The 27186-nt window shown below is 37.8% G+C and overlaps 1 protein-coding gene across 1 annotated transcript in view; it reads left to right on the top strand.

Annotated features, from left to right (window-relative positions):
- Positions 1–27186, top strand: part of Tex14 (testis expressed 14, intercellular bridge forming factor) — a 163560-nt gene that overhangs the window by 91301 nt on the left and 45073 nt on the right. The window contains exons 12-20 of the mRNA XM_023564983.2: positions 108–298; positions 718–868; positions 2678–3615; positions 6693–6796; positions 10601–10726; positions 10916–11001; positions 11842–12126; positions 13045–13145; positions 15600–15719. Of these exons, the coding sequence (XP_023420751.2) occupies positions 108–298; positions 718–868; positions 2678–3615; positions 6693–6796; positions 10601–10726; positions 10916–11001; positions 11842–12126; positions 13045–13145; positions 15600–15719 (2102 nt within the window). The remainder of the gene's footprint in view (positions 1–107; positions 299–717; positions 869–2677; positions 3616–6692; positions 6797–10600; positions 10727–10915; positions 11002–11841; positions 12127–13044; positions 13146–15599; positions 15720–27186) is intronic.

Genomic DNA, 27186 nt, shown 5'->3' with positions numbered 1-27186 from the left:
GATTGTTTTACTTCAGAGAGAAACTAACATGTCAAGGGGTTTGAGTGACTTGACTGTGGCTACACAACTGCATCTGATTTCTCACAGTTGCTCCTTCCTCCTTACAGATGATGTGCCCTGGAATGACTTAGATGGCTCAGTTATTAAGGAAGCTATCCTCTTGGGAAACTATTTAGAAGCTGATGCCAGGCTTCCAGAACCTTACTATGATGTTGTTAAGTCAGGTATCCAAGTCAAGGAGAAAGACAGAATTATGAATCTTCAAGACATCCAGTATATTCTGAAGAATGACTTAAAGGCAAGCCCTGAAGTACTTGGGAACTTGGTTCTACTTAGCCATCTTGGGAAAGTAGGCAATGAGAGACCAAAAGGAGTCTGGAGATTAAGCTGTAGAAAGCCCTGGAAATCCTCATTTTACTATACTTGTGTGTTTCTGAGAAAGCCTAACTGCTTAACACAGTGTAAGTAGTAGGGACGGAGGGGTGGAGTTGAGGAGAGTTAGCACATAGTGGGTAGGGTGCGCTGTAGGCACACAGTGGGGATGCAGTGAATGGTAGCTATTACTGCTTTCAAGGTATTGGGATAGCAGTGAAGTAGCTAATAAGGACTACAGGGTATCCACCAAAAAGAGGGAGCTTACCTGACAGGTAAATGGTTTCTACCAGTGACAGTCAGGAGATCGCAGATACACCTTTGACAACATTTCCCGTGTCACAGGAGAATACTGGAGTACAGAGAACCCAGCCAATGGAGAGCCCCAGGGTGCAGAGATGTGAACCCTATCCTGATGTTAGTGTCTATCTAGGACTAACTTCACAACATCGAAAGGCCGGTGTAGACTTGGAAATTAAAGAGCTAAAGGAATCAGGTATGGCCTTGACTCACAGGCTAAGCATCACTTTAACACTAGTGTATTTTGTGAGTCACATGAACTACGATTAATCATCTTGAACCTATACATGTAACTTATGCTGGGAAGATAGGGATAATTCAGGGGAAAATCCAAGATCTTTAAAATCTTAAGATTAAACTTTTTGGGCTTTATAAGATACCTGGCTTGAATGTAGAACTAAGTGGTAACAATGAGTTTATTGCTAGCAATACTCCATTTCTTTTCTTTCTTCCCTTTTTCTTTTTGTCTTTTTTTCAGTCTTTTCTTGAAATAAGATCTCACTGTGCAGTTCAGGCTGGTCTTAAATTCACTATGTATCCCAGGCTGGTTTGAACTTACTTTTTGCCTCCGCCTCAGAAGTGCTGAGATTACAGATTACATAGTGTACCACTATGCCTGGCATTTTTCTCTTCTTTTTTTTTTTTAGAAATCATGTCACTATGTACTCTGGCTGGCCTTGAACTCTCTGTGTAGTCCAGGCTGGCTTGAAACTCAAGATACGCCTGACTCAGCCTCCTACATGTTGATAATCTTAGATTTGCAGGACTATGTGTGACTCTGATTACTCTTAAGATCTTATGTAATTGCTTGAAAACAGAGATGATCTTTTAATTTTTTAGTTTAAAACCACTCCCTGCTAACTGGCCATGTACCAGCCAGATGTGATGATATCTACCTGTAATATCTGTTAATCAGGTGGCTGAGGCAGTAGTATCACTTGAGCTTAAGAGTTCCAGACCAGTGTGGACAACTTCTTGAAATTTAATCTCAAATAAAGAAAAAAAGAGCTACCCTCTCCTCATTTTGGAAATTGAAACAGAACAAAGAAGAGAATTTATTACCATTTTAATTCTGCCACTTAGAAATAATTTATTGACATTTTGGCCTTTCTTACATTTTCTGTGCTTTTCTGCTTTTTAGTACATGTAGAAACCTTAGAATTGGAAACTGAAAACCTTATAATCATTGGGCATAACACCCTGTCATTGCAGACGAGAAAACTAAGGTGCAGAGTTATAGTCTGCTTGGGGTGCCAGGACATGTTACAGATCTGGAACTCAGGCCTTCTAATTGCAGCCAAATGACTGTTCACTCAGACTTTCCTCTTGATAGGACTGGGGGCCTACACTGTGGCTCTCAAGCCCTTTTTATTTGTGTCTTTTATCTCATTTACTCCATGTCTGACACCTGTCAATCAGAAATGATGTGTGGTCAGCAATAGCATTATGGTGCGTATTTATCCCTCCGTGATGCAACGGTTTCCTGGATCACTCCTCTGCTACTTTTATCAGATGCTCACTAAGAACACAATTCGCCAACCTAAATTATCATATGTGTTTGTGTGAAGAAAACTATAAGCATAGTCCTTGAGATTCAGGGCCCTGTAATTTTCATGTCTCAGCAGTTAAAAATGTTTTGACTGCAGTATAAATGAAGCTTACAACATTTTCCTTAGGATTTGACTTCTCTCACTCACAAAATCTCTCTTCATTTCATATGCAAATGAGAACTTTCACTCAGATTAAAAATATCATTTGGGGCCAGGAATATAGCTCAGTGGCACAGCACCTGCCTGTCAAGTACGAGTTCCTGAGTTCAATTCCCAGTACCAGGAAAAAAAATGTGTAAGTATGTATCCTTTGATGAATGTGTGCAATAGTCTTCCATAATGCTGAGGGAGTTGAAAATGAATGACTTTGTGGGCATTCTTGTGCCTTTTGACTGAGTATAGTAATGCTGAATATAGTAATCACTTTAATCAGTTGTGTGTTCTATTTTTAACAGGCAGTCAGCCCCATTCACCAAAGGATTACTCTTCTCCCACTGCAAAAGCAGTATTAGCTCCTCAGACTCCAGATCCAAGTCTGATGGCCCAGGTGCCTCAGAATCTAGCTGCTGCTGCTGCTGCTGTTGCTCCTCCTCCTCCTCCTTCGCCACCTCCTCCTCCTCCTACATCGGTTGTGGCAGAAACCAGTGCAAGTCAGGGCAGCCTCAACAGCTTCGAAATCAATGAAATCTTCTCAGGCTGCTTGAACATAGAAATTGACACAGAGGAAGAATGCCCAGGTGCTACTTCAGCTCTTGAGGATGATAAACCAAACCAGGTAGATGAACTACAGTCCCTGGAAGAAGAGTTGGATAAGATGGAGGAAGAGGCACACCTTTGTGATGAGGACGAGAACTCTTCAGAGGTTGACACAGAGCTGTTTTTTGGTGACTGGGACTGGCAAAATAATTCACTTAGTTTACTCAGCCTACCCAAGCCAGCCAGAGAAGCCACGGGTAAAGTGAGCAGCTGGTCCAAGACTGAGGAGTACATCAGTAAATGTGTGCTGAATCTAAAGATTTCACAGACAATGGCTCACGAGATTACAGATTTGGTGGGAAATATTAAGCAGAAATTAAATGAGGTTGAGTTGATACAAAAGGAGAATACATCTTTGTGGACTGCTTCAAGATTATTTCCAGATGTCTGTGATTTACCTAGACCAGTAGGCCCTCCAACTTTGAATTACATTCCTCCTGTCATGCAGGTGTCAGGAGGCTCCCATCCAGACACCAGTGGCAATTTCCCAACCTTACTAAGGTCCCCAAGAAGAGTGAAAGAATTTCAAGGAGCATATTGTGACAAAAAGCCCAAAAGAAGTAGTAGTTATGCCTGGAAACCTTTCACCCACATCTCTGAAGAAAGCACTGAGTACCAGGCAGAGAGACGTCATCAGGTAAATCAAAGTGGGAGGCAGGTGGAACCTAACTAGCACTTCAGAGCCAGGATCAACACTGTCCCTGACCCATGTGTAATAGCTGGAAGATAAATGCCACTAACTCATAGCAAGTTCCTCTTTGCTTTAGGAAAGATCTCCAGGAAAGAATTCAAGAAAGATACACACTATCTTCCATTTCCAAACCCAACAGACAGCCTGTGCCTTTGTAAATTCAAATACAGTAGATGGAATCAAATGAAATTTGTGCTTTATAGTCAATACAATGAATCAAGTTTTAGCAGTTTCACATAGTGTTCTGTACAGATACTCATTCCCACTATAAATTGCTTATTCATTCACTCATTCATTCACACACCTAAAAAGCATTTACAGAGCCAGAGGCTGTATTAGACCCTGGGATATGATGAGAATAAGCCACAAGCTATGCTCATAAGCAGCTCAAACCCCAGTGGGAGTCTGAGGGACTTACTGGTCCCAGAGGACACTTGAGAGGAGGTGAGTGGGGAGTCTGGGAGCTGCCCTGGGAGTATACCGGTGCTTGTCAGGTTCTAGAGTAGCTTCTTTATGAGCACTTTAAGAACACAGCTGAGGTCTTACTCCTGTGTCTCAGCACGAAGCTTGGGCCTGACGCTAGAAGATGCTCAACAAATGATCACTGAGGATGAATGCATAAATAAATTTGAACTAGTTCATACAGATAGCAGTCTGCTTGTTGAGTTACTGACTTTTAGAGCTAAAAGCCCCCTCAGACCTGGATCAACTTTGTCATTTTATTTTATTTATTTATTTTTTGAGACAGGGTCTTGCTATGCAGTTCAGGCTGGCCTTGAGCTCACTTTGTAACTCAGGCTGGTCTCGAACTCACAACAATCCTCCCACCTCAGCCTCCCGAGTGCTGCGATTATAGGTGTGAGCCACCATGCCCAGCTAACTGTCATTTTATAGAGTGCCATGCTCAAGCTCAGTGAGTTAAACTTCCTTAGGTCCAGTGATGTCACCAAGATGGGAGTGGGGCAAGAGAGTTCTGTTCCAGAGGATTTTACTACCATAATTACTAAAAATGGCTATCTCATGGTAAGGAAAAGCAGGTCAACTTGTAGGGGTTTTGTTACTGTTAAAGTCTCCACTTACAATGTACCCTGTTATTGTCTGCGTATAACAGATATACCCTTCCCCCTAGTTTCCTATGCCACTGGCAAAGTCCAAACTGGCTGGGGTCTTTCTGACTCCAGTCTGGTTTCTTTTACTGTGTCGTGCTGAGTTTCAATGAGGCTTCAGTCTTTACCTCAAACACTGGAAATACATTGACTTTGTGTGTGTGCGCATGCATGCGCGTGCTGCAGATTAAACCCAGCGCCTCATCCATGCTAGGTATGATCTCTAGGAGCTTTACCTGCAGCCCTGGCATTTTTCTACATGAAGTGCAAATAGCTTATGTAGTTTCTAATACTTGCTTTCATTGAATATTAGGGTTTGATAGAAAATTATTGGAAATAACTGCTCTTGTTATGTTTTGGATATCTGTTGCTGTTTAATAGGAAAACACCCTCAAAACTTAAGTAGTTTAGGCCAGGTGTGGTGGTGCAGGCTGTAATCCCAGCACTCAGAAGGCTGAGGCAGGAGGAGTACTGTGAGTCATAGGCCAAGCTGGGCTACATTGTGAGTTCAAGGCTAGGTTGAACTACATAGCAAGATCCTGTCTCAGAAAAAAGAAAAAACCACATAAAGCAAAATACTTGGTAGCTTAAAACAGCCATGCCTTCTTATTTCTCATGGGGTCAGAGACTTGAGAATTAACTTCGTGGTGGTTCTGTACTACATCGCATTAGCTGAGTCACTTGATTGCATTCTGCTGGAGGTTGAGCAGGGCAAGAATAATCAAGATGCCTCCATTTATATGACTGATGCCTTGAACTCCTCCGTGTGGTTTTCTTTTCTGCATTTGGCTTTTCATCATTCAATAAATCGTCTCACCCAAGCTTCTTTATGCTATGGTACCTGGCTGGCTGGCCAGCTGACTGCTTGCTTGCTTGTCTCGGCTTTTTGAGACAGGGTTTTACTATGTAGTTTAGGCTTGTAGCACAACTGACCTTGCAGCTATCCTCCTACCTTAACCTAGTGCATATGACTATGAATAAAACAATCATATTTTTATGTTTTTATCAGGAAATAAGACATTTTTACCAAGTAAATTTTTCAGAGTTGAAATTGATTCCTTTGGTTTAATTCTTAAATTTTTAAGAATGAAAACATTACAGATTTCCTGTTATTCTATATGTGTATTTTAATTGTAATTCAAAACATACTTTAGCATTTCCTTGATGATAGTGACATTTTTGTGGATATTTGATCTTGTCATGCTTCCTTGGCTAAAGGCCATCTTCAGCCCTTGAGGAGAAGTGTTTGCTCTTACACATAGACCTCTTGAAATCATTCTTTGGAGAGATTGTGATAATGTTGTATTCCTTTTCTTACTGTTATGCATCTTGCTGATGTCCCAAACTCCACAGTTGTAGCTTTAATTTTCTATAAGCAAGGAAATACAATTAACTTATCTTATTAAAATTTGTTATAATTGAAACAGGGAGATGCAAAAGTCTCTGTTTTGAGTAAAGGACTTAGACATTTGTTTTACTTTTGCTATTTCCAAAGTATCATAGCCTTTATTTTATTGTATTTTATTTTCTTGGCATCTTCTCTGGTGGTATTATTGTTTCTCTTTATAGATGATGAAACTGTAGTGCATGACTCTCTTAGATTAGTCTAAGTAAGACTTAAATTAGAATCTAGGGATTCTGCAGCGAATATATGATGCCTTCATATTAGTGTCGGAGGAAGATGCTCAGCAGATTTTTATTTTATTTGCTCATTATCCACATGGACTTGTTTGGTCTGAGGTCTTGTGGGCTAACTAACATTTCTCTGTAAAAACTTCAAACTAAAAGATAGATTAATAGATAAGAGACATGCAAAGGATACATCTTGTTATTTCTAGACATTTAGCCAGAATGACTGTGAAAATAGTGTAAGAATAAAGAGAACAAGGCTCTAAAATATGGTTATTGTTTTTCAAGCTGTCAACTCTTTGTGACCCTGGGAAACAGGACACAGGTGAATCATTTCAGGTCACTCAAGGAGCCAAGGACAGTTTGGAAAGGAAGAAGAACCAAGATAGTAGGTAGGTCAACATGTTATTGTTTGTGCCACTGTGTCTTTAGACTTTGCTGTGGCCATGCAGCCACTAAGTGAACTTCACATATCTAGTTGACACAGGACCTGGGAGTAGTGAAAAAGAGCAAGACAGAAGCGGATCTTGTCAGGTTCTCTGTGCCAAGTGAATGAAAAGAGCAGTGTATTGGAATCTTGCAGAAGAGATCACAGGGAATGTGGCTGGCAGCTTAATGAGACAGGGTTTATTCTTTGTCCAAGTCTCAGCATCTTGCTTTTCCAAAACTGACTAGGTAGTTTTTCTTACAAAAATCAATGCCAGGTACTCCACTTGCCAGTAATCCAGAACCAAACTTACTGGAAAACAGGTTTAACACATCCTTGTCAAATTGAACCACTAGTGGTTCATACATGACTCTCCCATCAGGTGACATGGGACAGTCCCATCTGGTGCCACAAGCTGCCCAGTGGGACAGTCATGTATGTTCATCCCCATCATGAATGTGTTTAAGTATCACTGATTGCAGAGAAGTTGAGCAGTGCTATTATCCTGGAGTGTGTGATTTCTTGCCAAATGAATGAAATGAATTGACATTAGTAGAAATCTCCTGGGAGGAAAGTACTTATGTGCACTGGATTTTGAATTATTTATGCAAAATAAATTTTATTTTATGTATGAACAATTATTAAAGGAGCTAAAAATGTGCTTAATTTTTAAATTTTAAAAGTTGATACAATTTTTAATCATCCATGGCATGATGTTTTGAAGTACACACTCATTGTGGAGTGTTTATTTGTAGGTAATTCTCACACAGCAGGCATGCTAGAGCACACATGCCTACTCTGCCTTCAAGACTGATGTATAGTCATCCAGCATAGGCACTGCTGTGTATACACACGTACAGGTAACCACCATTCTACTACTTCCATGAGAATAACATTCTTAGATTCCACAGATGAGTGAGATCATGCATATTTGTCTTTCTATGTCTGACTTCTCTCACTTAATATGTCCTCCAGACTCATCGATTTTATCACAAAAAGATTTCATTCTTTCTGTGACTGAGTACTGTTTTATTGTGTGCGAGGAGGTGCATACATGTGTACATACACAAACACATATCTCATGTTCTTGTTATTCATCTCTTGATGGACACCTAAATTGATTCCATATCTTGGCTATTATGAATAGGGCTGCAGTAAACATGCAGCTGTGGGAACTGTGGATATTTCTCCAAAATTCTGATTTCAGCTCTTTCAGATATATACCCATTAGTAAGATTGCTGGATCATAATGGTAGTTATATTTTTAATGTTTTGTTTTTTCTGAGAGGAATATTATTATTATTATTATTATTATCACTATTTTGGTACCAAGGATCAAACTCATGACCATACACTTGCAAGGCAGGTGCTTATGCCACTGAGCTAAATCCCTAGTCCAATTTTATTATGTTGTACAAGCTGGTATTGATCTCCTTGGCTCAAATGATACTTCTGTTTCAGCCTCCACAGTAGTGGAGACTATAGGTATTCACCACTAGCCCAGCTTAGTTTTAATTTCTTGAGGAACCTCTGTACCCATTATCTTAATTGCTATTCTCATTTATATTCCCACCAATTATAATGATTCCTCTTTCTTCATGTCTTTGCAAACATATGCTCTCTTTTTGTGTTTGTTTGTTTTTGTTGTTATTGTTTTTGTACTGGATATCAAACCCAACCTTGTGCTGTGCCACTGAGTATGTCCCTGGCCCAACATTTGCTGTCTTAAAAATACATTTCAGACTGGAAATTTAGCTCACTGCCTTAAGCACCTGCTTGGCAAGTGTGAGGTCATGAGTTTGATCCCTGGTACCAAAAAAAAAAAAAAATAGATTTAAAAAATATATTTTAATCTAGACCAGTGTATTAGTCTTTGAGTTTAGTATGTGTGTGTGTGTGTGTGTGTGTGTGTGTGTGTGTGTGTGCATAAATGATAACACAAATTCATAGCTTTAAAGTCAGTTCTAGGAGGAAAAAACATTCTCATACCCCATGTTTCTGAGACTGATGACAAGAGTTTGGTGTTCTTTTTATGTTGGTAAATATGTATATAAGGAGTGTGAAAGAGAATGCTAGGCCATTTTAGATCACTGTATTTTACTTTGACAAAGGGATTTACAAAGAAACACTGTGTAGCATCAGAAAGTTTGGCATTCATGCTGTTTATAGAGCAAATCGAGTGACATTGGTGCTATTAGATGTTAAAGAAACGTACTTGTGACCTCCCCTGCTCAGCTTCACCTTTCTTCTCTTAGAAGAACAGAAACAGGCCAAATGAAATTTTAATATTTTGCTACCTATTTATGTGTGCTTTTATACTTTTATACCTTTGTATGCTTTTCTTTCTTTCTTTCTTTTTTTTTTTTGTATCTGGAATTGAACTTAGGACCTTGTACTTGCCATACAGGCACTTGCCATTGAGCTGTTTTCTTGGCTCTTTTATATGCTTTAAAAAAAATAAAACTATAATTACTATATGTGTATGCTTTTTTATTTTTATTTTTTGAGCAGAGGCTCCCTAAGTGGTTCAGGCTGGTCTTGAGTTCACCATGTAGCCCAGGCTGGCCTCAAACTATCAGTGATCCTCCTTGAACTTAGCCTTATGAGTTTCAGGGTTACAAGTGTGCACCATCATGCCAGCTGTATAGATAATTTTATATCATGGTTTTTCACTTTATATATATTACAACATAAACATTATCCCATGTTAATTTTTTTTTCCTTTGGTTTTTTGGTTCTGTTTTGTTTTGCCTTTTTGAGACAAGGTCTTGCTGTGCAGTTCAGGCTGGCCTTGGGCTCACTTTGTAGGCCAGGCTTGTCTCCAACTTGCAAATGATTCTCTTGCCTCAGCTTCCCAAATGCTGGAATTATAGGAGTATGCCACCATGCCTGGCTCCCCATGTTAGTTTTTAAAACTCTATAAACTTACTTTGCAGTTGTTGGATTTCTTTCATGGTTGAATTTTATTTCGTTTCATTCTCTATTCTGTTAAAAATAAAGCCACTGTAGCTTGTAAGTATAGTTTTCCTACAGTTTGGATTAATGTCTGAGAAAAAACTTCCAGAAACAGGATTATTAGGTCAAAGAGTTTGAACGTCTTAAAGTTGTTTCTGAAGAGTTCTTTGAAGAAGTTAATCAAACTGACCTTTCTGCTTTCTGTTCTAGCTTTGGAGATGGTGCATTCTAGACAATGTAGAAGATGTATCTGTGCCACAGAGCACACAACTCTGAGAGTTATTTTAGTTAGTATATGTGTATATATATATATATTTATGTGTATATGAAATAATACAGGGTATTTAAAAGAGAAAAAAAGGTACCCTTATTTTGCAGCTGAGGAAACCCAGTGAAGAGAGATTGACATTTACTAAAATCAGACAGCTAACCGAGACAGCTAATCCAGAACTCAGTAAAAGGAAACTAAGGTTTCAGAATGTTCTTTACAGTCCTGGTGCCTTACAACCGTCTCTACAAATGTTAGTTACTGTGGTATAACTGATATGTCGGTGAACGTGTTAGCAGAGAATCTGATGGAAGGATAGGACCATAACCTTCACCTAAACCATTACTTGTGATTTGAGGACTTGGGGGACAGGTGGGCACTGCAGCATCCAGAGGATCAGAATTTTGTCTAGTGAAACTGTATTTAAATTGTGGGTTTCTTCTACTTCTGAAAATTTCCAAAGAAAATGTTTAGTGTTATAAAATCTTAACTTGGAAACTGGAAAAATATCCAGAGAACCTCTAGCCCAGTCTTTTCATTTCTCAGCCAGGGAAGGTCTAAGGAGTTCAGTACCCAAGGCAAAGTCATGGAGCTAAAGAGTGTCCTTTTCCCTGTGTCAAGCCATGCTCAGGGACCTACTGGGTCATCCCACCCTTCCCAGGGTTCTACCAGGTAAGGAGCCTGCAATCTGGTGTTCTCTGATGGTAGACAGGAGTCAGTGCACCTGTGGGAATGGCTCAGGGAGTCTGGGATGGTTATGGGTGAGGAGGCTTTTAGTTGTGTTAGGAACTTGAAGAAACCTGATGTATTTATGTCTACCTGCTTCTATCATCCTGACCCAAAAAAACCTATGCAATTTAGGAACAATGTGGAATCTACATCTTCTGTAATCTCTAATGTGAAACAAGGAAATAAAGATGATGGAAAGATACACTTAAAATGGAAAAGTGAGTATGATATCATGGATTTTGTTAGGTAAAATGAAATTTAACTGCTATCCCTCTCTCTCACTCAAACCCAGGGCCTCATACTTTCTAGGTTCCTCCACTAAGCTATAACTACAGCCCCAACTGATACCTTTAAGTTTACAACCTGGATTTCACTTGAAAAAATAACAGTGTCATCTTACATTTTTCTTGTATGAGATCATTCATTCATTCATTGATTAGTTTATTTATTTAGACAGGCCCTTGAACTGAACTCACTATGTGGCCCAGTCTGGCCTCAAATTTGTGGTGATCTCTCTGCCCCTGCCCCTGCCCCTGCCCTTGCCCCTGCCCCTATGTGCTGGGATTAGTGGGATGCACCACCACACCCAGCTACAATGTGTGTATTTTAGTGTTGTGACCTTAGCAGAAGTATAGCTTGTTTGAAATGAAAACAGGCATGTATAGACATATCCCAAATATGAGCTTAATGGTCTAGAAAAACTAGGTAAATTCAAATCAAACTCATTGTATTAACTACTCTTTCTGGGAATTTCAGATGTCCATTTTTTGGTTAAATCATCAAGACCTTGCACCTGCAAGTTTTCTGCTGAATTCATCCGGAATGCAGCAGCAAAGGCTGTTTGGGGGGTAACTAACTGGGATGCCTTTCCTGTTTTCTGTCATCAGTTCTCCCTTCCCCTCCCCACCAATCCAAACAGGGCAAGCTAAGGAAGATGCAGCTGTGCAAAGGCAACTGTTATTACAGTGTGAGCTAGAGTAGGGTCTCACATCGATAGGATGACAGCTTTGTTTCTAGTTTCACAGTGACAGTTCAAGGTTGTTTCCTCTTATGTGCAGCGGAGGTGAAAGAAACGGCTGAGAAGGCAGCTAGTGGGGAGCTCCCAGTCCTTCCTTGGCATCCTCAGAGCAGTTTGACTTTGAAGAGTGAGGCTGTCTGCAAGTCCGGTCCCTTGTTGCAGCCTCCTGCTAGGGGCCCTGAAACAATGGGCTGGCAGCAAGGTATAGAGTTTCACAAGGAGAAGGAGGAGACAGAAGGATATGATGTCAGCTTGGTGAAAGTAGACAGCTGTAGCCACAACAGTGAGAATTGTGGCAGACAGCCTGGGCCACAAAGCTTCACTGGTAAGTTCAGTTGGGGAAATTGTGTTGAGTGAATGCTTACAAGTTATATCAGCTCCCAAAAACGTGTTAATTTTTCTTTCTTTCTTTCTTTTTTTTTTTGAGATCAGGTCTTGCTGGGTAGTTCAGGCTGGCCTTGATTTCACTGTATAACACAGGCTAACCTCAAATTCAGTGATCCTTTTGCCTCAGCTTCCTCATGGCATATTTCTTTCCTACCTTTTCTGGGAACTTGAATGCCAAGGGAAAGCAGCATACCCTTTACACCCCGTAGTGCTTCTTAGGTGCATAGGTATTCAGAGATTCACAAATTTTTCCATTACTTAAACTCCCTTCATCCAAAGAAAGTAAGATAAAGTTCATGTCCTGGTCATGGTCCTGGGTCTAACCCCAGAAGGAAATGCTTGTTTCTTTGCATTATACTCTAGGCTAGAAATAAATTCACCAATCTATTACATTTATAGCTGAAGACTATGTATGTCCACCCAGTAATTTGGTCTTGGTGAGGATAATGGAATATCATTGACCCAAAGAAAAGGATGTCTGCAGTTACTTGTTTTATGTAGGAAGCCTATTGGCTTGGGTGCTGTTTTGTTTTTGTGATGTGGGGAATTGAACTCATGACCTTGTGCTTGCTAGAGGTCTGAGTGTTTTGTTTTGCATTTAGAATCTGTTCCTCATCAAGCATCTTTTTTTTTTAAAGAATCACTCTTGAGTGTATGAACAACAGGGTGGATGATTCAGGGCTGCATTTTGGGCTCAAGCTAAACTAACAGTCTCTGTTCTCTGCACTAAACCTAACATAAGAGAGACGGCCACTCTTGACAGAATGTATGTGCATCTCTTTCCATGCTGTCTTTTATTCCTGCAATGCTATCCCAATATGAATGTCTGTGACCCTGATTGCATTATACTCATTAGGTATCAGGCATCTTTCATTGAGGAGAAATGAGCAGCCAGAACCTAATGGAGCCTTTCAAGCAAGTTCTGTTGTGTCTGTGACTGCTGAGAAATCTTACAATGTAAGTAATATGGCTTGGAGAGCCAAACTGAGCTCAGAGATCTAATAAACTAGAGCCAAGGTATTATGTAGTATCTGTAGTATCTGGCCAAGATCCCCAGCTGCCTCAATGAGGGGTACTGTGAAAGGAGGAATAAGAAACAGATCTACTAATGCATGATGGGGGTCTAGGGAGCCAGTGCCTCAGGATGGGCAGAGATAAAGCCTCTTCAACCAGCCAGATTTATTGGGTATATAGAGTCATAGGAGGGGATAACAGAAGACTCAAGGTTGGCAGAAGACTCAGAGGTGGATGACTCAAAAGGGATGATGACTCAAAGTGGAAGGGATCTTGCTAAGAAGCTTGCCCTGGAGTCTTTTATCTTAGTGGTTTTAGTTTTAGTCTTAGTGGGTGGGAGAGGATGGCCCTTCCTTAAAGAGATAATGGGAAACCTCAAAAGGATGGCACCGATAATCCCAAGCTTCCATTTATTCCTTAGGAAAGTACACACGATTAACCGTTGTGAATTTGTGGTCCCCAACAATATACTAACTATATGGGGGTAACAGTCATCTATAGAATAGAGGCAGTAATTTGAATAATACAATATAAAGTATAATAGTGTTAGAATAATAAAGTCTTTTGAACGCAGTACATTGTTGTATTTAATCATATAAACTATTCACAGTGTATATGTGAGAGCTAGAAGGTTGTGCTACATTGAGCACACTGACTAGGCTGGAGAGACAGGTCTAGTCAGGGAAGAGGGAAGGTGTGGGGCACCCAGACTCACCTGGTAAGTTTAGGTTTACTGTGAGAAGTAAAGAGGAATAGCTCTTGAGTGCGCAGTGAGGGGAAGGTTATGCCAGAAGCAATGTCTAAAGAAAGAAGTCATAAAAATCTCTGCAAAGAGATGCCTGAAAGGCAGGAGAAAAGAACCACTTGTCTAACCATGTCACAAGCAGCAGCTGAATATAAGAAAAGGAGCGAAAAAGAGGGAGTGAAGTGGAGATGCTCTGTTACTTTTTCAATTTCATTTCATTTATTTATTTGAGACAGGGTCTCACTATGCAATTCAAACTGGCCTTGAACTCACTATGTAGCTCAGGCTGGCCTCAAACTCAGCAGTTCTCTTGCCCCAATCTCCCAAGAACTGGGATTAAGGGAGTGTACCACCATGCCCAATTTAATTTTTCATTCCTTTTTTTTGGTACTGGGGATCGAACTCATGACCTTGCACCTACCAGACAGGTGCTTATGCTGTTGAGCTAAATCCCGGCCCCCACTTTTCTTTCTTGAGGTTGCATTATTTTTAAAATCCTACTCCTTAGGCTAGGATACGGGCATTGCTGTGTGTTCAAGACCAGCCTGTACTACAAAGCAAAACCCTGTTTCAAAAAACAAGACAAAAATACACCAAAAGAAATTCTTCCCCTGTTCCTTTGCTTGCCTTAAACGGTTGTGCCTGAGGAATTGTGAAGTCTGAGCAGCCTCAGGCTCCTCATGTGCAGGCCAATGTCAGTGTGTGGACTGTGGACTGTATCTGTACCCTGGTGGCACTGAGAGTTGTAAGTTGAATCCTTAGCTTGAGTTGTCTGGGGTCTGTCTTCTCACTTAGAATTGTAAACAGAAAAGCAGTCTCATCCCCACCCTTGTGCAAATGAGAGGCTGAGACACAGGACCATCATTCCTCCACACTTACTCCAAGCAGTTCACGATGCCTGTCTTCACCATAAAGTTGAGCAGAGGCACACACACAGATGAGCTGGGAAAGCCAGCTTTGTGTTCAAATGACTGCTAGGTAGTCTTCTGTAATGCTGTGATTAACACTGCATCCAACAGTAAAGGAATCATTTACAATGAAATTTAATTGTGATTACTTGGAGACAACTTGAAAATATCCTCATTAGTGAAATAAATAAGACATTAGTAAATATTGCATTGTCTCTCTAGTGTAAAAAATAATAAATACTGACAGAATAATGGGATCCAAAAAGTGTAATAGATACTGTGAAAGTGAAAGGGAAGGAAAGTGCTCTAAAGAGTATAACGGTATGCATAGTGTGTAGATAGGTGACCATATTACTGAATTTCTGTGGGAATATTGAACAGAAGGATTTGCACTGTCAATCTTTGAGTGTCTAGCCACTATTTGTGCTTTGATTTTGTGGCTTTGGCAACTATTTTTTAAGATGACAGTGAGTAATGTATCAACTAGCAATTCTATGATGATAATTTTTTAAAATTTGGTATTGTTCTGCCCTTTTCTGTCTTTCTATTTTCTTTAATTTTCTTTCTATGAAAAAAAGAACAATATGCAATATAACAACCATTGTTAAATTTCTTTCATTCTGTTTTGAAAATTATATTGTTGTTTTGAGTTTGCTGTTGTTTATATCTTTTGCTCTTTGCCTTTCTGATTTTTCTCTTTTTAAAATACAAATTTTAAAATGTGATTACCTGCATTATTTATAGGATCAGGCTATACCATCATCGTGGTCACCAGAATCTTCTGAGGATGTAACAGATGAATTTTTAACTCCAGACCATGAATATTTTTATTCTCCAACTGCTCAAGAAAACTTACCTGTAGAGGTAAAAATCACATTCAGGGTAACGTACGTTTTTAGTTTTCTCCATTGCCTTAGTTAAATCATTTTTTCTTGAGACAATAGTTTAAACATTGTTATGGTTTATGGCTAGATATCCGCCACCAAAGCCTTGTGTGGTCATAGGTTAAGCTTTTCAGTGGTGGCTGGATCTAGAGTGTGATGCTGGGATCAGGACTGTGATTACTAAATTAGTCCACTGATTGGTTTGGCACAGTTTGGGGTTTAAGGGTGCCCCACCCTGGGTTTGAATGCTGCCAGTCCTGAGGGCAGGTAGGCTGGATGTTATATAGGCTACAAAAAGGTCACTTACTACCTTTGACCTCCTGCCTTCTTCCTGCCAAGAACTGTTTCTGTGTCGTCCACCTCTGCCATGCCACCCTGCCTTAGAGCCAGCTGCCTGTGGACTGAAACCTCTGTAAACTGTGAACTACCATCAACCTTTTGTTTTTTAATTTAGGGTGTCTGATATTTTGTCTTAGCAACAAGAAAAGTAACTAGCACACATGAAAATACCTAATGTCATATTCATAGTGCTTTTGTGCATATTTTAAAAATCTATTTTTGACAACTAAGATTTTTGACAGTGGAAAGTCATGTGCAGTTTCTCTCAAAGTCATGATTTTCCCACTTGTATAGTACTTTGTACTTTTTTCCCAAACAGTTTTGTTCTGTTTTGTTTTTTGGTACCAGGGATTAAACCCACGACCTCGCACTTGCCAGGCAGGCTCTGTGTCAGAGCTAAATCCTAGACCCTAAAGCATTTTTATTCCTGCTACCTGATTCACATATCCTTTCTGTGGAGAAGAGATTATCTATCACCTCTGTGAAGAAAAACTTGTGACTGCAGATATAGGGAATCAAGCCTCATTGTCCAACCTTTAGTAACAGGAGAGCCAGAATTACAGGCATTTTGTTCAGGAATAAGATAGCCCTGTCCAGTCCAGCTGGGCAGAATGGCACTTGCCTGTAATCCCAGTGCAGAAGAGGCTGAGGCAGAAGGATCGTTGCAAGTTTGAGACCATCCTGGGTTACAAAGTGAACTTGAAGTTAGTCTTGCATAGTGAGATCCTGTCTCACAAGAAAAAAAAAATGGCACTGTCCAGTACACACAATTTTCCTCTGAGCATGCACGTTGTGCAAGGAGCTGCTGGCAAACTAAATTTACTGGATTCTCTTACTTATATAATTTCTACCCCATCTCTCCCCTAATTGCTACATTTTTGGAATCTTTTACGAACATGAAGAGTAAACTGAAGGAAAGCCAGGAATGTATATTCCAATCATATCATTTGACTGACAAGAGTTCCAGATATATCAGAAAAATAGTTTCTACTTGTCTTCACACAGCAGTTCCACTATTCATTTTTATTTTATTTCTTTATATATATATGTACACACATATACGTATGTGTGTATATATATATATGTATTTTTTTATTCTAAAGAGATTACGACAAAACAGGACATAACAAAGCAGATCAGAACAGAACAATGTAAGCAACACAGTATTTCACCAAAAGACAAGCTGTAATTAACAATAATTACCACAATGTCTCTTTGAAATAGGTGAGTATAACTTTATATACTGTTATATCAAACATAACAAAATAGTATGAAAACATTCAAGAGAATGAGAATATTACACGGCATGCAGAACAAAATAACAGAAAACAAACAATGGCTACTATATTATCTCATTTTTCATAGAAAATTTGTTTATACTTTCACACACAATCCAACCCAATGAGGTACAACATGATAGAGCCAATGGAAACCGAAGAGTAAAAGCATAGTAGGATTTCAGAGTAAGATATTACATCAATACTGGCTATTATAATGACTTAATTCCCTCAAATTAGCTGTTCATACCATCACAGATAATAAAACCAAATAAACCAGGAAAACCCATTCCAAATGATGAATGCAATCGTTCTAAGGCTACAAAAACAGTGTCATGGGGAATCATGATCACCATAAATTCTTATGTACTGTAACACTAGAGAGATTATATGGTATTTATACATGGGACTTAATATCTCAATGTGCTCATTCTTTATAGCTGAGTAGTACTCCATTGTATAAAAATACCACAATTTTTTATCCATTCCTCAGTTGATGGACACTTAGGTTGTTTCCAAGATCTGGCTATTACAAATTGTGCTGCTATAAACATGGGTGCACATATATCACTGTGGTATGTTTTCAGTTCTTCTGGAAATAATGCCCAGAAGTAGAATAGCTGGGTCGAATGGGACTTCCAAGTCCAGCTTTTTGAGGAATCTCCATATTGAACTCCACAGTGGTTGCACCAGTCTACACTCTCACCAGCAGTGCAGGAGAGTTCCTTTTTCCCCACAGCCTCTTCAGCATCTGGTGTTGGTAGTTTTCTTGATTCTGGCCATTCTTTCTGGAGTGAGATAGAATCTCAGTGTGGTTTTAATTTGCTTTTCTCTAATGATTAATGATAATGAAAATTTTTGCATGTATTTATTTGCCATTTGTATTTCTTCATCTGAGAACTGTGTATTTATCGCAGATGCCCATTTTTGGATTGGGTCTTTGAGTTTCGGGGATCTGATTTTGTTTAATTCTTTATGTGTTTTAGACAAAGTCCTTTGTCTGAGGGGCAGTTCACTAAGATTTTTTCCCAGTTTGTGGGTTTTCTTTTCCCTATGCTGAAGATTTCTTTTGACATGCAGAAACTTTTTAATAAGACGGGGTCCCAGTTACTGATTCTGGGAAATATTTCCCATGCAATTTGATTCCAGTTCATGAATTCTCTACCTACCTCTATGTCTTCAAGATGTTTACCTGCTTTGTCTTCCAACAGATTTAGTGTTTCTGTTTTAATATTCATATCTTTGATCCATTTAGATTTTATTTTAGTACATGGTGATAAGCATGGGTCTAGTTTTAGTTTTTGGCATGTGGAGAGCCAGTTTTTCCAGCACCAGTCTCTTTATTAAAAGAGACTGTCATTCTTCCAGTGAACATGTTTGGACCCTTTATCAAAGATAAGTTGGTTGAGTGTGTTGGTAATTGTGATTGTATCTTTCTATTCCATTGATCTTCAGATCTTTTTTGATTCCAATACCATGTGGATTTTATTACAGTTGCTTTGTAGTATAACTTCAAGTCAGGGATTGTGATTTCTCCAGCCTTGCCTTTGCTGCTTAAAATTGCCTTTGCTATTCTAGGTCTCTTCTAGTTCCAGATGAATTTTAGGAGTGATTTCTCTAGGTGTATGAGGTATGTTGATGGTATTTTTATCGGGATTGCATTGAACCTGTATAACAGTTTTGGCAGAATGGCCATTTTCACAATATTTATTCTCCCTATCCATGAACAGGGGATGTCTTTCCATTTTCTGAGATTATCTTTATTTCTTTTTTCAGGGTATTATAATTTTCCCTGTATAAATCTTTTACTTCTTTCATGAGATTAATTCCTAAGTATTTCATTTTTTTGGATGCCAGTGTGAAGGGTGTAGCTTCTTTTATTTCTCTCCCTGTAATTTTGTTGTTAGTCTATAGAAATGCTAGTGATTTTTGAGCATTGATTTTGTATCCAGCTATATTGCTGAATTTATTTATATCTAGGAGTCTTTCAATGGAGTTTTGAGGGTCTTCTGTGTAAAGTATCATATCATCTGCAAATAATGATAATTTAACTTCCTCTTTTCCTATGTTTACTCCTTTTATTTCTCTCTCTTGTCTAATTGCTCTGGCTAGTATTTCCAATACTATATTGAATAGGAGCACTGATAAGGGACATCGTTGTCTTGTGCCTGATTTTGAGGTAAAGTTTTTGGCCATTTAATATAATGCTGGCTGTTGGTTTGTCAGAGATGGCCTTTATCATATTGAGGTAAATACCATCTATTCCAATTTTTTGGAAGGTTTTTATCATGAATGAGTATTGGGCCTTATTAAAAGCTTTTTCTGCATCTGTGTAAATGATCATGTGATTCTTCCTTTTGACTTTATTGATATGGTGGATTACACTTACTGATTTACGTATGTTGGTTGAACCATCCCTGCATGCCTGGGATGAATCCTACTTGGTCGTGGTGTATAATCTTGATGATTTGCTGCATCCTGTTTGCCAATATTTTGTTGAGGACTTTTGCAACTGTGTTCATTAGGGATACTGGCCTGTCGTTCTCTTTTTAAGTTGGGTTTTTCTCAGGTTTTGGTACTAGAGCAACATTTGCTTTCAGGAATGAATTAGGAAGAATGATTTCCTTTTGATTTCATTGAAGAGTTTGAGGAGCGTCAGCATTAAGTCTTCGTTATATTTCTTGTAAAATTCCACAGTGAATCCGTCTGGGCCTGGGCTCTTCTTTGTAGGTAAGGACTTAATTACATTTTCAATTCCATTAATAGAAATTAGTTTATTCAGCAGTTTTACATCTTCTTGACTTAGCTTTGGTACTTCATATGTTTCTACGAATCTGTCCATTTCTTCTCTGTTAGTGAACCTGTGAGAGTAGAGGTTATTGAAATAGGTGTGGATGATCTTCTGTATTTCCACAGAGTCAGTAGTGATTTTGCCTTTGTCATTCCTTATTGCATGAATTTGAGCTTTTTTTTTTTTCCTTTTTTAAAATTGGTTGGCTAGGGGCTTATCAATTTTATTTATTCTTTCAAAGAACCAACTCTTTAATTCATTGATTCTATGGATTGTTTTCTTAGTCTCTATTGCATTAATTTTTGCTCTGATTTTTATAATTTCCTCTCTTCTTTTGACTCTGGGCTTGACTTGCTCTTCTTTTTCTAGATGTTTGAGGTGTAGCATCAGGTTGTCTATTTGTATTCGTTCTGTTTTCCTGATGTGGGAACTCAGTGCAATAAATTTTCCTCTGAGGATTGTTTTGATTACATCCCACAGATACTGATAAGTTGTATTTATAGTTTCATTTGCTTGTAGGTATTTTTTAATTTCTTCTTTAATTTCCCCTGTGACCCACTGATTGCTCAAGAGTGTATTATTCAATTTCCATGTGTTTGTGGGTTTTTTGCAGTTTCTTTCATCATTAATATCTAGTTTTATGGCACTCTGATCTGATAACATGCATGGGATAATTTCAGCTCTTTTGCATTTATTTAAATATGTTCTGTAGGTTAGTATGTGGTCTATTTTAGAGAATGTCCCATGTACCACTGAAAAGAATGTACATTCCGATGTTGTTAGATGGAACACTCTGTATATGTCTATCAAGTCCCTTTGTTCAGAAGTGTGATTCAGTTCTGTTATTTCTTTGCTGATTTTCTGTCTGGTTGATCTGTCCCTTGATGTCAATGGTGTTTTAAGGTCTCCTGTTATAATTGTGTTGTTAATTTGATTTTTCATTTCTATTAATACTTTTTTCATTTAAAGAGAAAAAAAGGACATAAAAAAACAAATCAGTAAAAGGGTACAAATAATACAGTATTTCAAGGAAAAAAATATGTAGTAAGAAATCACCAGTTAATAGGTTACATATTATCTTCCCAGGAACAGTTGTCCAAATTACAAAATTAAAACATATAAACTGGACATTCATACAGTGAAACTGGAGACAGTTCCATTCATTGCTCCAACAAAAGCTCAGTAATATGGTTTTTCATCCTACACACTCGAATGTACCTGCAGTTATATCCCTTAGTCCACCTTCCTTTCCTCTCTTTTTTACAATAACAATTAGACTTTTTGGGTTTTATTACTCCCACGGTTCTTATTCCTTTTTTTGAAGAGAATAAAACCAAATGTGACTAAGCAAAACAGAGTCAGAACAGAAGGGTGGGCATAGCACATGATGCAAAAATAGAATACCAGATGATCAAAAGTGGTTACCATTGTGCCTCTTGCTATTTTTAAATTGAGTTGTCTGTATCATCATAGAATTGATCAAAACAGTATAGAACAAGACAAATAAAATCTACACTGAAGACCTTGCAGGACTTCAAAAAAAAAGGATAATAGTCAAACCATAATGGGCATCATAGTATATCTTATTGCCTTCAAAGTGGTTGCTTATACCCTCAAACTTGATACTATCAAACAAAATAGAATATAGAGTAATCAGACAGAACAAGATGGGGAGAGCAATACTGGGGTTCAAATCAAGTTAATAGGAAAACCAGGAAAGTTACTATTATATGTCCCGCTATTTTTAATTTAGTTATCCCTTAATTAAAAAAATGAGAGAAAATAGATTAATTTAAAAAAGGGGGGGAGATTAAGATAAGAGAGGACATTGTAACAGAACAACGCAGGGCAGAACCGAACCATTTACGCATCATTGTGTTTCACCACCAGATAATCTAACATAATAGTAGTCGCCATAGTGCCTCTTTTCTTGAATTATTTGAGTGTAACTTCATAAGCTATAACATCAAGCATATCAAGACAGTGTGAAGCCATTCAAGAGAATGCAAGAATTACAGGGTATTTAGAACGAACTAATAGAAAACAAACAACAGTTTCTTTATTATCTCTTTGTCTATAAAGAATTTTGTTTATACTATAGCATATAGTGAAATATAGTAAGATATAACGTGAAAATCAGTGGAAACAAATGTATCACAGCTTGATGGGACTTCAAAACAAGATGATATTAAATCAGCACTAGCTTTTATGTTGTGTTGTTTTCTTCAGAATAGCTATTTGTACTATGATAGATACTAAAATCGAACAACCCAGGTTAAAACCATTGCGGTTAATGAGTGAAAACATTATATGGCTTCAAACCAATATGATTGGGAATCATGATTACCACATATTTTTATGTATTATTATTTCTTACACTAGGGAAACTATTCAGTATTTATACATGTGAGTTTGATTTATTTCACTTATGAGTATGGTCTCAAGCCACATCCATTTATTTATATATGTCTTAATGTGATCATTCTTTATAGCTGAGTAGTACTCAATTGTATAAAAGTACCACAACTTTTTTATCCATTCTTCAGTTGATGGACACTTAGGTTGTTTCCAAGATCTGGCTATTACAAATTGTGCTGCTATAAATATGGGTGCACATATATGACTGTGGTATGATGCACTTTCGGTTCTTCTGGGAGTATGCCTAGAAGTGGTATAGCTGGGTCAAATGGGGCTTCCAGTCCCAGTTTCCAGACTGACCTCCACAATGGTTGCACTAGTCTACACTCCCACCAACAGTGCAGGAGAGTTCCTTTTTCCCCACAGCCTCTCCAGCATTTGTTGTTGGTTTTCTTGATCTTGGCCTTTCTTTCAGGAGTGAGATGAAATCTCAGTGTGGTTTTAATTTGCATTTCTCTAATGACCAGTGATGGTAAACATTTTTTCATATATTTATTTGTCATTTGTATTTCTTCATCAGAGACTTGTTTATTCATCTCAGATGCCCACTTTTGGACTTGGTCTTTGAATTTTGGGGGTTTGATTTTTTTTTAATTCTTTATATGTTTTAGACAGAAGTCCTTTGTGTGAGGAGCAGTTCACTAAGATTTTTTCCCAGTTTGTGGGTTTTCTTTTCACTATGCTGGAGATTTCTTTTTTCGTGCAGAAACTTTTTAATAAGAGGTGATCCCAGTTATTGATTCTGGGAAGTATTTCCCGTGCGGTTTGAGTCCTATTCATGAATTCTCTCCCTATTCCTATGTGTTCAAGGTTTTTACCCAATTTGTCTTCCAATACATTTAGTGTTTCTGTTTTAATATTTAGATCTTTGATCCATTTAGATTTTATTTTAGTACATGGTGATAGGCATGGGTCTAGTTTTAGTTTTTGGCATATGGAGAGCCAGTTTTTCCAGCACCATTTATTAAAGAGACTGTCGTTCTCCCAGTGAACATGTTTGGCCCCTTTATCGAAGGTAAGGTGGTTGAGTGTGTTTGTAGTTGTGGTTGTATCTTCTAATCTATTCCACTGATCTTCAGCTCTGTTTTGGTTCCAGTACCATCTTGATTTTACTACGGTTGCTTTGTAGTATAACTTCAAGTCAGGGATTGTGACACCTCCTGCCTTGCCTTTGCTGCTTACAACTGTCCTTGCTATTCTAGGTTGCTTCTCGCTCCAGATGAATTTTAGGAGTGATTTCTCGAGTTCTGTGAAGTATGTTGATGGTATTTTTATTGGGATTGCATTGAATCTGTTTAAAAGTTTTGGGGGGAATGGCCGTTTTCACAATATTTATTCTTTCTATCCATGAACAAGGGATGTCTTTCCATTTTCTGAGATCATTTTCAATTTCATTTTTCAATGTATTATAATTTTCCTTATACGGGTTTTTCACTTCTTTTGTGAGAGTAATTCCTAGATATTTCATTTTTTTGGTTGCTAGTGTGAAGGGTATGTCTTCTCTTATTTCTCTCTCTGTGATTTTCTTGTTAGTCTATAGGAATGGTATTGATTTTTGAGTATTGATTTTCTATCCAGCTACATTACTGAATTTATTTATTATATCTAGCAGTCTTTCAATGGAGTTTTGGGGATCTTCTGTATAGAATATCATGTTATTTGCAGGTAATGATAGTTTAACTTTTTCTTTTCCTATCGTTACGCCATTTATTTCTCTCTCTTGTCTAATTGCTCTGGCTAGTATTTCCAGCACTATATTAAATAGAAGCTGTGATAAGGGACATCCTTGTCTTGTGTCTGATTTTAAAGTAAAGGCTTTCAGTTTTTGGCCATTTAGTATGATATTGGCTGTAGGTTTGTCATAGACAACCTTTATTATATTGAGGTAAAGACCATGTATTCCAATTTTCTGCAAGGTTCTTATCATGAATCAATGTTGGACCTAGTCAAAAGCTTTTTCTGCATCTATAGAAATGATCATGTGGTTCTTCCTTTTGGCTCTATTGATATGGTGTATTACATTTATTGATTTATGTATATTGAACCATCCCTGCATGTCTGGGATGAATCCTACTTGGTCATGGTGTATGTTCTTCTTGATGATTTGCTGCATCCTATTTGCCAGTATTTTTGTTGAGGATTTTTGCATCTGTGTTCATTAGGGAGATTGGTCTGTAGTTCTTTTTTTCAGTTGGATCCTTTTCAGGTTTTGGTACTAGAGCAATATTTGCTTCTAGGAACAATTTAGGAAAGATTGCTTCCCTTTCAAGTTCATTGAAGAGTTTGAGGACTGTTGGCATTAGGTCTTCTTTGTATTTCTTGTAGAATTCTGCAGTGAATCCATCTGGGCCTGGGCTCTTCTTTGTAGGAAAGGATTTAATTACGTTTTTGATTTCATTAATAGATATAGGGTTATTCAGTAGTTTTACATCTTCATGACCTAGCTTTGGTACTTCTTATGCTTCTAGGAATCTGTCCATTTCCTCTGTGTTTTCAAACGTCTGATAGTAGAGGTTTTCGAAATAGATGTTGATGATTTTCTGTATTTCTGTAGGTTCTATAGTGATTTCTCCTCTTTCATTCCTTATTGCATGAATTTGAGCTTTTTCTTCCTTTTTTAAAATAAGGATGGCTAGGGGCTTATCGATTTTATTTATTTTTTGAAAGAACTAGCTTTTTGATTCGTTGATTCTTTGGATTGTTTTCTTAGTCTCTATTGTGTTGATTTATGCTCTGATTTTTATAATTTCCTCTCTTCTTTTGGCTTTGGGCTTGACTTGCTTTTCTTTTTCTAGCTGTTTGAAGTGTAGCATCAGGTTATTTATTTGTATTCGTTCTGTTTTCCTGATGTGGGAACTCAGTGCAATAAATTTTCCTCTGAGGACGGCTTTCATTGCATCCCACAGATTCCGGTAAGTTGTACTTGTGTTTCATTTTCTTGTAGGTAGTGTTTAATTTCTGCTTTAATTTCCTCTGTGACCCACTGATTACTCAAAAGTGTGTTATTTAGTTTCCATATGTTTGTGGGATTTTTGCAGTATCTTTTATCATTAATTTCTAATTTCGTAGTGCTATCATTCGAAAGCATGCAAGGGATGATTTCAACCCTTTTGCATTTATTTAAATATGTTTTGTGAATTAATGTATGGTCAGTTTTAGAAAATGACCCATGCACTGCTTAGAAGAATGTGTATTCTGTTGTTGTTGGGTAGATACTCTGTATGTCTATTAAGTCTATTTGTTCACAGGTACGATTCAGTTCTTTTATTTGTTTGCTGATTTTCCATCTGGTTGATCTGTCCATTGGTGTCAATGGTGTGTTAAGATCTCCTGTTAGAATTGGTTCACTGTTAACTTGGTTTTTCATTTTTGTTAGTACTTGTTTTATATAACTGGGTGCTCTGGAATTTGATGCATATATACTTAAGATAGTTATCTCTTCCTCTTGGAGTTTTCCCCTAACCAGTATGTAGTGATCTTTTTTATGCCTTCTGATCATTATTGGCTTGAAGTTCACATTGTCTGCAAACAGAATAGCCACCTCTGCTTTTTTTTTGGATTCCTGTTGCATGAAGTATTGTTTTCCATCCTTTGACTGTCAGTCTATGGGTATCCTTTTGGGTTAGATTTGTTTCTTGTGGACAACATAAGGTTGGATTTTGTTTCTTGATCCATTCTGCCAGTCTGTTTCTTTTAATTGGTGCATTGAGACCATTTACATTAATAGTTATAACTGTTATGTATTGGTTTATTGTTGACATGTTATCTTTCTGCTGTTGCATCTTTATCTTTCAGTTTTGTTTAATTGTCTGCTTTGTTTAGTGTTTTTTTGCTAAATGTATCTAGGCTGTCTTTCAGTATTCTTTGCAGGGTTGGCTTGGTGATCATGTAGTTTTTCAACTCTTCTTTGTCATGGACGTATCTTATTTTTTTCTTTTTCTTTTTCTTTCTTTTTATTTAAGGAGAAAAAGAAAAAAACAGGAAAAAGGTACAAGTAATACCAAATTTAAAAAAATAAATAGTAAGAAATCACTAGTTAATAGATTACATATTCTCATCTTAGAAATAGTTGTTCAAGTTACAAAATTAAGGCATGTAAAGTGGACTTTCAAATAGTGAGAATGCAAACAGTTTTGTTCAATGATCCAAAAAATCTCAGTAATATGGCTATCCATCTTATACACTCAAACATATATACAGTTATAACCGTTAGAGCACCTTCTTTTCTTTTGTTTTGTAGAATGACAATTACACATTTTGGGTTTTATTACTCCCACAGTTCTTATTACTTTTTTTGAAGAGTAAAACCAAATGCAACATATCAGAACAGAGTCAGTGAAATCAAAAGGATGGACATAATACATAATGTAAAAGCAAAACACAAGGTGATCAACAAAGGTTACCATACTGCCTCTTGCTATTTTAACAAGAATTGCCTACATCATCAGTTATAATAAAATTGAACAAAACAGTAGAGAATACAACCAAAACACTTGAGACTTTACAGGACTTTAAAAGAAGATAATAGTCAACCAGAATGGGCGTCATAATGAATCTTATTGTCTTCACAGTTGTTGCCTGTACTTTTGAACTTGGTACTATCTAGCAAAGCACAATAGGGG

This window comes from Cavia porcellus, unplaced genomic scaffold (genome assembly GCF_034190915.1).
Source record: "Cavia porcellus strain 051 isolate PalLab524CR breed Dunkin Hartley unplaced genomic scaffold, mCavPor4.1 scaffold_6, whole genome shotgun sequence".
NCBI lineage: Eukaryota > Metazoa > Chordata > Mammalia > Rodentia > Caviidae > Cavia > Cavia porcellus.
Note: the sequence above shows the minus strand (reverse complement) of the source record. Positions and strands in the feature narration are given on the sequence as shown.